The sequence below is a fragment of the Leptonotus elevatus genome, chromosome 8 (assembly GCF_054856555.1).
Source record: "Leptonotus elevatus isolate MCC_2025b chromosome 8, RoL_Lele_1.0, whole genome shotgun sequence".
Classification (NCBI taxonomy): Eukaryota; Metazoa; Chordata; class Actinopteri; order Syngnathiformes; family Syngnathidae; genus Leptonotus; species Leptonotus elevatus.
Genome location: NC_141246.1, coordinates 20,256,986 through 20,269,570, shown reverse-complemented (window position 1 = coordinate 20,269,570; position 12,585 = coordinate 20,256,986). Strand labels below are relative to the sequence as shown.

At 39.0% G+C, this 12,585-nt stretch overlaps 1 protein-coding gene across 1 annotated transcript; it reads left to right on the top strand.

The window, feature by feature from the left end:
- The first annotated feature begins 530 nt into the window (after positions 1–530).
- On the top strand, positions 531–2,738 carry LOC147170165 (coxsackievirus and adenovirus receptor-like). The gene is made up of 2 exons (XM_086082963.1): positions 531–678; positions 1,621–2,738. Exons 1-2 carry the CDS (start codon positions 671–673, stop codon positions 2,522–2,524), a joined length of 912 nt encoding a protein of 303 aa, XP_085939089.1. The 5' UTR covers positions 531–670; the 3' UTR covers positions 2,525–2,738.
- Positions 2,739–12,585: the final 9,847 nt, after the last annotated feature.

The following is a 12,585-nucleotide window of genomic DNA, read 5'->3' as shown; positions in this document are numbered from 1 at the left end:
GCGCCTCCGCTTAACCTTAACAGTCAGATGCCAAGAAGTGCATAAGAAGACTGCTAGATTTCTGAACTCGGGTGTAGAACAATAAAAACAAAGCCTCAAGACCAAAAGTTCGCAACCTGCGGCTCCAGATTCGCATGGGTCACTTTTATCCTTCTGCTGCCCCTCTGACTTTGTAATTTCAAGAATGAGTCTTTCATTTCAATGTGTTTTTATTTCACTTTGTTCGCTTTTCAAATATAATTATAAATTGGAAGATTATGGTGCTCTTGTAATATTTAAAAAGTGTTTTCTTTTTGGTGACAGATTTATTTACCCATTTTTACCTCCACTAGGTAAGCCATGGAGCAAATGCAAGAACAACATTGTTTTTATTTTTTGGGGGGAATTCAAAACAGCCATTGCTCACGCCTCCCAGATGACAGCTACAAGTGGCTCGATGCATCCCAAAAGCTTAAATGCCTCTGAGGGTCACTGTCACAGACCCTTCCACCATGATGATGCAAGGGCTCCCTCACCAAGATGTTATCATAAAGACTTTGTATAAGTACACATACATCATCATGTAATATCTTTGATTGCTTTGGTGTACATCATCCGCCTATGAAAGTTCTGCGCTGTGAATACAGTGAGACGGTTATATTGGAACTAATATACTACTTCTTCCCAAAGGATGCGCAGGTGAGAAATTCTGTTTTTTTTTTTTTTTTGCAATTGCTTGTGTTAATGTGTATGTACCATGTGCCTACATGAGCTAAATAGCGCTAACAATTACACGATTTTTACACTTGTGATGTACGAGGCAAGTTAATACATACCCTAGGGGTATGTAAACATTCGTTTGCACTGTATGGCGAGAAAAAGGCTTAATGCCCATAAAATCAAAAATACTGTGGCATTTGTTTTGGTATTTTTGGAGGTTGAAGTTGACATAAGTAGAAATGTGCATGTTAATTTTGATGAGGATTATTTGCCTTTTTGTGTCATTAAGTGACGTTTAGCTTTTGTACATTCACAGTTGTGCTCCTTGGTATGTAAATAAAGCACAACTGTATATGTGCTTTTCCAAACTTTAGATTCAAAATAATTTGCAATTGCAAAAACGTAAAAATGAACGACGTCTTTTAGGCTCTGTTCACACTTCAGGTCAGGGCAATTGCAATGTGTGTTATGTATCTGACTGTGTCCTTATTAATGTGGACTTATTAACTAGGACTGAGATGAAGAATGATTAATCTCTCAATTATTTTGTCATCTAAATCATGGATCAGATTTAAAAAAAACCTGTATGAACTTAAACATTTTCATTCAAAAACAGGCCATTATTTCAAATTGACAGTGCAGAAAATGCAAAAAAAAAGGATTGTATTTCAGTTACTGTTTTGGTCGTTGATCATTATTGTAAAGGCAAATGTTTTATTCAATACAAAGATAATCAGGCTGCAGAAATTAGGATAATATTTACTATTTACAAGCTGAAATTTTGACTATTGGACAATTTTTTAATAAAAAAAGGCTATCTAAATGATTAATCAATTATCAAAAATAATAATTTAGATAATAAATTTGTCAAAATGGTTGCACTTCAAACATGAACAGTACAATTCTGATTTCTGTTGCCAGTGTCTACACGATGATGAAGTGGCACCTGCTTTGGCCTTTAGTCCTACTGGGAGTGTTGTGCAGCGGCACTCTGACACAAATTCCAGAAATCAGTATGATCACCCAGCACTACTATACCACTCAGTCAAATGTTACGCTGCACTGCCAGGTTAACAGCACTTCTCCGTACCTGGAAATCAAGTGGACTAAAGTTGAATGCTCATATTACAAAAAAAGCAAGAACATATCTTGTTTTGGAATAGACGAGAAAAAAATTTCAGGTTATGGAAAAGGCAAGCAACAATTGTTAGGTTATGGAGAAGGCATAATTTCGTTTATCAACGGTCACACCCATGATGAACTCTATATACCAATGGAGGGTAGGGTGAAGTTCACAATAGGACATCCGGAAAAAGACGCTTCCATCAACATCACTGACCTTGAACTCTATGACACAGCTGTATACCTATGCAAGGTGAAGACGTCGTTTGGAGCGGACTACATTTTGGTGAATCTGACAGTCATAGATCCTCCCACTCAGCCGCATTGTCACGTGGAAGGGAGCATTTACAAAGGCAGCACCGTGGCGCTCACATGCGCAGCCTCGTACGGTACTTCTCTGAGGTACACCTGGGCCAAGACCAGCGGAGATTGGGCCTTGCCCACTGATGCCATGATGGATGACAAAGGAAGCACCTTGCGTTTGGTCCACCTCTCTGAACCGGACTTTGGACGCTATTGCTGCACGGTGGCCAACCCTTTGCTCAACACGGTGGACACCAAACACTGTGAGGTCGTTTTGACGCCTCCGCTGACAACCAAAATAATAGGTGCCATCGGGATAGTCACCAGCTTCACCATGCTCATTGCCATTGGTGGCACCTTCATTTACTGCTGCCGGCGCCAAAAGAAGGAAACGCAGTAAACCAGCCACAAAATACTGCACCTACTCCCGAAAGGTGTTTTACAAAGATGAGCTTGGCATAATTATTTGTTTTTGCTCACACGCAGCTAGCAAAACATGCTCACATGCTAAAAAGTCAAACGTGGATCCTCATCGATACTTGCCTGACTTGGTCATGTTTTAATGTTCACACAACACAAGAATTAAACATCAAATGTGTTGTTCAAAGGTTCAATGTTTCCTTTTCATGTTCAAACAACACGCCAGCAATGCCAACACAACTCAGAAAACAATGCAATAAAAAGTAGATATGTTCAATACCAGTACAAGCACTCAACTCTTGAGTACTCACTGATACCACTAGTACTTTTTATACTTAAAATGTAACTCAACAGGAAATCAGACTCTTGTTCCACTCCTCAGTAATATTTAGAAACGGCACTCAAAGGGGGTGTTGCCTGGAGGACTGTTGGGCTTGCGAACGGGGAGAGGATTCGGCGTGGACTGGCTGTGATTGACAGCAGCAGTGAAAACTGATCTAAATAAGTTGTAAACTATGACAAGCTTTGTTAAATAAACTAACCAAATGCTATACTAATAAATCAGTGTAAAGACGTTTGCACAATGCAACTACGACAACTCACTAAGGAGGCGTTTAAGGAGGCGTGTACGAGACTGAGCCGGTGAGTGGAAAAGCGACTGTCATGCTGCACAAGTGACAAAGTAAATAAATTGTCCAATGAGAGGACAAACAGTCAAATTGTGTTTGCCCCAAATATAATCTTTCAACAAACATGCACTAAAATGTCAAAATAAGGACAACAATAGTTTATACAGTTTATCAGCAAAAAAAGTTGATTGTCTTAAGTAACCCTTTAAGATTGTCTTAAGTAACCCTTTAAAAATCCCCCCCCCCCCCAAAAAAAAGCAAAAACATAATTTGAAAGAAAGACCTATGACCTGAAAATGGTAAGTTATTTAATATGTAACATTTTGCAAGAATGCCTTTATTTATTGTCCTTTTGAACCAAACAAAATAGGAAATGAATGACGGAACTGATAGGACCGACTAATGGATTATATATATATATATATATATATATATATATATATATATATATATATATATATATATATACGAAACATAGTTTGGCAATACATTACAATACTGTTCGTCCCGATCTGCAATATCAATCCATTGAGTACTTTTGGATACCTTATATTTCCGGGCAACGCCTGCACCACCGGCTGCTTACAAGGAACCAATCATATCTTAATCTGCCAAGCCGATAGGTGTCAGCACTGCGCTACCGCAGTTTAGAGGCAACTCAAGACACAAACGAGTGTGTAGTCTACTAGCTAATATGCCTTGGGCTACAGCAACCAAACGTGAACGCCGCCGCCGCCAATGCAGCAATCGCTTTAGTACTGGCACTAACGTTGACAAGTTTGAAGTCCATCCATCCATCCATTTACTACCGCTTATACGGGGTTGGGTCGCGGGGGCAGCAGCTTTAGGAGGAAAGCCCAGACCTCCCTGTCTCCAGCCACTTCAACCAGCTCCTCCGACGGGATCCCAAGTCGTTCCCAGGCCAGCCGAGAGACAGTCTCCAGCGTGTCCTGGGTCCTCAATGGGGCCTCCCGCCGGTGGGACATGCCCAGAAAACCATCCAGATGCCCGAGACACCTCAACTGGCTCTTTTCCACGCGGAGGAGCAGCGGCTCGACCCTGAGTCCCTCCCGGATGACCGAGCTTCTCACCCTATTTCTAAGGCAGAGCCCGGACACCCTACGGAGGTAACTCATTTTGGTCGTTTGTATTTGGGATCTTGTTCTTTCGGTCACAACCCGCAGCTCGAGGTGAGGGTAGGAACGTAGATTGACCGGTAAATCGAGAGCTTTGCCTTTTGGATCATCTCCTTCTTCACCACCCTAAGCCTAGTTAGATGATTGTCCACCTGTTATCATCCCGGTCCCTTGTGTCTTCCAGTCAGCTCCCTCAGCCACTTGTGTCTTGTCCAGGTGATTCTCGTCATGTCAGTTTGTTCAGTCATATTTATATATATATGCATATATATATATATATGCATATATATATAAATATATATATATCTATGCATATATATATGCATATATATATAAATATATATATATATGCATATATATATAAATATATATATATATGTATGTATATAAATATATATGTATGTATGTATATATATATATATGTATATATATAAAAGCAGGATGGAAAAGATGTGTGTGAGTTTGTAATGTTGGCGAAAAGTAGATTCGGGGTCAAAAAAGGTTGGGCACCCCTGCTCTACATTGATCCCCTGTGATGTCCCCTGAGAGTATGTTGGTAGTAGTTCCATGAGCATCCTTGGATGGGTTGTAAACCAGGCCCTGAAGAGATAGCCACGATGGAAATTCACATTGTCCCATGTAGGAAACTCCTCCTTTGTTTGTCAAGTTCTACTTTCGCCTGTCTATCAGTTACTGTCATGACTTGATCAAATATTTAATACAATTCATATATGGGATTTCTATATTATATTATTGACACATTTTGACATTTGAACAGATGATTTTGCATATTAAGATTTACACGACTTACTGAAATCCTGCTGACATGTTTTGGAGAGGACAACCATTAGACTGAAAAACAACTAATCCAGTTTGATCAGCAAGATCTAATCATTTGAAAAATGTGCTAAATGTGGGCACATTGTGCCAACGGTAGACTAAATGTACACAACCATTTGCACAGATTGAATGAGGCAATTGAGACATGTACTAAAACATTGTCAATTTCATGAGAGCAATGAGAAATGCTATGCAGTGGACACCAATTGTAAGGTGGTTTGGGGATTTGTCCATAATATTTTGAAAATGTAATTTCAGTTTAAAGAAATGTGCCAAACTAATAGAGAAAAACTTAATACTGTGATTTGGGTTGCGAGTATCCTAAAATTCAGGCCTGAATTAATCTACAAGGATTAAAAACATGTAAAAAAAAATATAAATAATAATGACCTAACCACTTTAGGGTATACCCTGCCTCTCGCCCAAAAGTCAGCTAGGATACGCTTTAACTCACCTGAGACCCTACTAGGATATCTGGTATAGAAAATGGATGCAGGGAATTTCTTAATGTCCAGTAATTTGATAGTAGCCAAATAATTTCTACTGTAAAACTGTAAGCCATTTTATTAATGAATATTTGTGTGTTACGGACAAAAAATATTGATGGTGTATGAGGCAAAAGATTAGATGTGAATCGAATTTTAATTTGGAGGTCCTGCCTTCCTCCTCTCCACAATTACGTCTGTCTCCTTTAAAGCGCTCCTTCCTTCATCTGCTTGTTTCACCCGCTCATCGTCACCTCGGCCTCATTTAAAAATTGCTCCTTTCTTCAGGGCAGTGTTAACCTCGGCCATTCAGTCACACAGCCCTAAGGCCATGATTAGAGAGACGGAAAAGTGAAGGGAAAGAGGAAAAATTGACAGAAAAAAAGTGAAGATTGCTCAAAATGTGAATGTTGGCCTTAGCAGTGCACACTAGTATGATGTGGCCATCAACCATTCAGTTAGATGCATTTCCTCTGCCTGTTTACCTAACGCAGCTACTTTGATTTCATTGACTCACATAATTGACTTGACCTTATTACGTTACCTTTGCTGCTACACAACTCATTTATTTACTGAGATATTTGTAAAAATGATTAATGATCATCAATATTTTCCCGCCGTCCACGTTGCATGTACCTGTTGGCTAATTAAATAGCATTTCTACCCATATACATATATAACCTAGTAATTAAAATTGTAAGAGTACACAGAAGGCATTTGTTATGCCTTTAAGGCAGTTTCTCAACCTTAATAAAGCCACAGCACCAATTTTACATCTCACTGCACTCCACCAAACAAATGTCACAACAAGTATGAATACTGAAATAATGATTTTTGTCTATATTTACTCACAAATTGACTCAATGTGAATTCTGGGTCTGTTTAATTGAACACAAAGCTGAGAAAGAAAGAAAAAAACTAAATACAATTTACAGGACGCCATGACATATCCTGTTGTATGAATGTCAATAGGAAGTTTATTGTTTCCTGCAATGTATTGGAGAGCGTATACGGTTCTGCATGTCGAATTGCTACTAGCATGGTTAGATGAAGATATAAAATTGGTTGCTTTTTCTGTGTTTTTTTGTCTGAATATTTTCATACATCCAATCTTTTTTTTTTAGTTCAGCTTGAAGATCAAACCCAGACAGCAGATTGATGTTAATTTCCTGGAATTACCCGCACAAAGCATTCCCATCCACATGTGCAACTTTCTTGAGTGTTTTCTTGTAGGGCCTGTGAACAATATTGTCATGCTACTTTATATCATAGACATACTTTATCAGCCATTCCGTTTACGACTCGGACATGCCCAGACTTGGTGTTTCCGCTGGGGTTTTTTGCCAGCAAAATGTAAGGATGGTTAGACATCGCTGTGTCACTGGGTACAGCAGCACTTGCCTAAGTGAATCTTCTTTGCTGCCAATTGCTTACTGACCGAAATACTAACTGCTAAGCTGCATGCTGTTCAAACTTTTTACTAATACTATTAAATTATCAGCTTGATTTATAAACTGGTATTTTATTAACTCATTTACTGCCAGCCATTTTCACTAAAGCAACCCCCTTTGCTCCCGCCGGGTCTTCATCAGAAAAAAAAAAAGGATATTTGTATCTGTTTCCGTTTTGCCGCGATTAGCATTAGAAGTTTTATCATTGTTCACAAACCTGTTGAAAACACTGGGGGGGAAAAGGCTTTTTGCATCATGGCCCTGGCTGATCTCTTATACTCTGCTGCCACCTGCTGGCCATTTTTTTAAATAAATACCATTGCTTTAAGCGACCTCTTCAGGTCAGAAGCTGCATCAAAGCCTGTATGTTCTAGCATAAAAAAACATTTTTTTTTTTTACTTTTAAAAGGTTTTGGGGAGTGAAGGCCAAGTATTAAAAACCTTATTTATACATGTCATGTTTCGGTTTTGTAGGGGTTGTTTTTTGTTTATTATGGGTGTGTTTTTTTCTTCTTCTGTGGTTGGTGTTTGTCATGTAGTCCTGATTACTCCCCTGGTCTCATTATGTCTGATCACATCCACCTGTGTGTTTCCTTCCCAGTGTGTGACCAATCGGTGCCCTTAGCCTATTGTGTTCCCAAGGTGTGCGTCATTAGTGTTGGTGTATTTAAGCCCTGTTCACAGGAAAGCCAGTTTCAATGTATCCTCACAAATGTCTTACCGTTTAAGCCATAGGTGTCAAACTCCGGTCCTCAAGGGCCGGTGTCCTGCAGGTTTTGGATGTTTCCCTTCTCCAACACAGCTGATATATATGATCAGCTCATCAGCAAGCTCTGCATAAGCCTGATAATGATCCTGCTGATTGGAATCAGCTTGATGGCGCGGTTTCGGAGCTTGAAGCCGATCACTTTTGAAACCGGACTCCAGAGTGGAAAGATTTCAAAACGCCCACACACTGTCAAAATAAGTATAGAAGTACAAATGAGCTTTTTGTTGCTGATACTTGGTTTGTTTTTCATTTTTCCTTTCAAATAGATAATCATTTGTCAACATGACTTAAAATGCTTTCAAAACTTGTAGGCTACTTTTTTTTTCTTTCTTTTTTTTGCAACAGGGCATGCGTATCTACGGATTTGCCTATTTGATTTTTATAGTTGTTTGCATTTTATGATCTGGATTTTTTATTTATTTATTTGGATTGTCAAAGCACCTTGTAAACGCTTGTTTATGAAGGCGCTATATGAAATGTATTATTATTATTATTGTTATTATTATTATTATTATCTTAAGTTTTGACAGAAAGCATTAGCAAGGAAATAGAATAACCTGCAAAAAAATTACACCTGGACCGGGAATTGACCCAGGGTTACCTGCATTAGGGACTACCTTTAGTCCATTGTGGATTAATTTCAGTTTCAAGACATTTTAATATAGTGCAATGGTCGGATTTTATTTAATTTTAGAAAAAGGATAACATGACGTTCACTTGCTGAAACAATGTGATATTTGGAGGCGTATTGGAACGAAAGGCAACTGTCATGTGACATCCTGATTCTGAGACAGATTTAGGAAAGCAATTCGAATCACAACTCCCGCCTTTGTTCCGGTACATACCAAAACACACTGTTTTGATTTTGCCATCACTACCGCCAAGTCTGGTTAAGTCTTCTTCGTCCTCACCGCCAAGTAGCCTTTGTCCTCACCTCCATGCAGCCTTCGTCATCACCGCTAAGAAGTCTTTGTCACCCGCCAAATCCCCGTCATTGCCACAGCTAACCCAGTCGTCCACGTCACAGTTTAGTCATCTTTGTCTCAATCCAGTCATGGCGACCAGCCTCCTCTCGTCCAGTCCAGTCATAGCGACCAGCCTCCCCTCATCCAGTCCAGTCATGGCGTCCAGCCTCCTCTCGTCCAGTTCAGTCATGGCGTCCAGCCTCCTCTCGTCCAGTTCAGTCATGGCGACCAGTCTCCTCTTGTGCTGTCCAGTCTTGGCGACCAGTCTACTTTCATCCAGTCCAGTCATGGCATCCAGACTACTCTCGTCCAGTCCAGTCATGGCATCCAGTCTCCTCTCGTCCAGTCCAGTCATGGCGACCAGTCTTCTCACGTGTCGTCCAGTCACTGTCTTAGTATGTTTCAATAAAGATCCTCACATTGCCCTTCTTCCCTGTCTCCCTGCCGTTTCTTCCCGCATTTGGGTCCACTCTCATCCCCGCATGCCATACCATGACAATAAGTTTTTGGGTTGAATGAGTCCCCATTTCATTTAGTATTGTTTAGACAAATTTCTAAGGTTAGATATACTGTAGTAACTATGTTCCATGTTTGATACTCATTCTGAGCAAAATTTTAGAATGAACAGACTGCAGCTGCACATAGAGATGTAACTAGCTGAATTTCTGTGTAGAAGAATGACAGCGACGTCAATTGCTCTCGTGCAACCACCTTATTGCGCACTTTTTTTTAAAACTATTTTTTATGCGATCTGCAAAACTATAAATATGTAACACAACTACTAAATACATTAGCCTGAAGCTGGAGAAGGTCATGTCCCAGTTAAAGCCAACAACATGCCGTTTATGTCCAATCCCAACAGCATTTTTAAAAATCGTTTTTCTTTTTGTTTTCTTGGCTAAGGATGTCCTAGACATTTTAAATTGTTCACTTCAGACATAGGTCTTTCCATGTGCCTTTAAGACAGCCATTGTCAGGCCCCTTCTCAAGAGAGATAATAGGACACTGGTCTGTATTTTGTCAACTCTGCAATCTGCTCTTATTTTTTTTTAACAAGAAAAATGTTATTGTTTTTTTTAAACCAGTTAAAACATTTCCTGAATTCCAATCAGTTTAGGACAAATCACAGTGCTAAGACAGCAGTGATCAAAGTTTTAAATTATAGTAGAACTAATATGGACATGGAAACGGATGGATGAGAAAACTTGTTCTGGTCTTACTGGATCTAAATGCAGTCATTGATACAATAGACCACAATATTCTTTTGAACAGGCTGCACAATACAATTAGACTCTCAGGTACTGTTTTTAACTGGTTTAAATCTACCTCGTTGGCAGATAATTTAATGTCGTCATGGGTGAAGACTTTGATTGATTAATTGATTGATTGTAAAAGTGTTTGAAAAAATTATATTACAGACATTTTAAATTATATTACATAGTGAGACTAAACTATGGAGGACCAAAACTGCCAAAATTCAAAATAAATAAATGACTAAATAACTAAAAGTGAAAATAAAAACGGATATACAGGGCTTAAAGATTTCCAGCGTAAAAGCCACCAGCACATTGACAAATCCAGCGAACTAAACAGTTTACATGTGGCGAATATTTGACACGTCTGGCAAATTACCACCAATGCAATGCCAACTTCAAAATAAACCTCCCCATTCCAAGTAATATGTGGAGCGCAATGCCAATGATACTTTTATTTTGAAGTTCTTCACGCAAGCGTTTTGGCAGTCGCGGCGCAACGGATGACTTGACTCGTCCTGCGGAATGTGTTTCTGCGGTTCTTATTACCGGCATAAACAATTGCGACCAAAGTCAACCAAACAACTTCGTACAGAAATCACGTTCGATCGCAAATTAAGGGCACTAAATGAAGACTTAATTACGCTGGCATTGTATTGCACGGTGCCTGTTGCCAGTGTTTAGGATGTCTACAATGTTAGCATGCTAACGGGGCTAGCGGCTGCAAATAGAGCCAATCAGACAGGCAGTCTAATCGACGTGATGATTTGCTTTGATGCTGACAGCCGGACACAGTTGCCGTTCCTAGAGATCAGTTTAACAAACTGAGCTCACTCAATTGTGCAGTTGACGGTCGGCAGAATCATAACTGTGGTTCTGACGTCACGTTGTCTCAGACCAAAAACTACTCGACTTGGAATTTTATTTCATACAAAGTGCTGTACATGGAGTCATGGAATAAAGACAGGTAAAACTAAAATAACACCAAATACATTGATAATTATCTTAAGTAGGTAATTGAATAAGTCAATAAAATAAAACAAGTAGGTAAGTACATAAAATAAACACATTAATAATAAAATACAGCAGGCACCATAAATCCTTAAAACGATGAGTCTCATGCCGAGTCAAACGCTGAAGAACAAATATGTGTTTTAAGAGTGGGTAGAGGGAGGGGGAGGTTGCCTAATATTTAACGGAAGGTCATTCCAAAATCCATGGGGAGAGATTTGTCGAAAATCTCCCGAACTTTCTAGACAGGAAAATAATGTGCTGTTAAGCACAATTTTAGTAAAAAAGTAAATTATCTAGAAAAGAAAGTTGGTCGATCATTATGAAGTGGAAATATATTTTTAATGTCTTCTGTATTCATAATTGTTCTTTCACCATGCAAAGATTTTATTTTTATCTAAAAACCTGATTATTCAATAGAATATTTGAATACCTAAATATTCAATAGTTGCAGCACTACTGTCACCTCGACTTGTTGTCGAGCAACTCAAGTCGCAAGTTGTGGTGACAGTGGACAAGATAGTCGTCCATTACTGGAGCTCTCCTTGCAAGCCGGCGAGACTTCCTTCTTCGTCGAGCCGCTTACTCGACCAATGAAAGGCAGTGTGCAACGGCAAAGTCCAACCCAAGAAACACTTAGGACCGCCCCCTCATTTGAATAACATTTTGTCCTAGCAGTATGGACCAAAACTGCCAAAATTAAAAATAAATAGATGACTAAAATAAATAAATGACATATATATATATATATAGATAGATATTTGCACTTGTCAATAAAGTACAGGCTTCACTAGTTAGTGAGGGTTTTGAGCAATGTGAGGGGAGGCGCAGCTGCTCGCTGCTGCACTTATTAAGAAATTCCGCAATTTTGATAATGAAATCATGGACATTATTGGATTCTAAAGGAAAAATGATATAAAGCATAGACCAGGCAACAAAAATTGAAAACAATCTTATTTAATCATTATTTATTTATTTATTTATCTATTTATTTTTACTCTTCATGATGCAGATGAGGTTCTACACTGGTTGACTATCCCCTGCATCTCACTTTTATGGTCATATTTTTGTCAATTTGCAGTGCAATATTTTTTTTATTATTTGAAAAAACATGGACGGACGGATAAAAGTTATGACTGTGCTTTCCTTTGTCGCTGCTGTTGAGAAGGGCTGCAGTTACCCTCGATACCACAATTGACAAGTTCTGTTTTAGTTCAAGGTTTTAAAGGGCATTGAATATGTGGTGAGCAGATATTCTAAGAAAGAAAAAAAAACTTGGAAGTATCTCTACTGTACATTTTACATTGTTGTTTTTTCTTTTGCAATATCATGGGAGCCTCATTTTTAAAAATTGATGGTGCATTTTTCCCAGGGGTGCAGCATATCGTGAATACCATAAAAATATCTTATACATGTAGGCCATATACCCTGAGCCTGTTGCACACACGGATTGGAGCGGACAGGGTGACTCACTGAAGCAGTTGAAGTGGAATGTGTAGTTG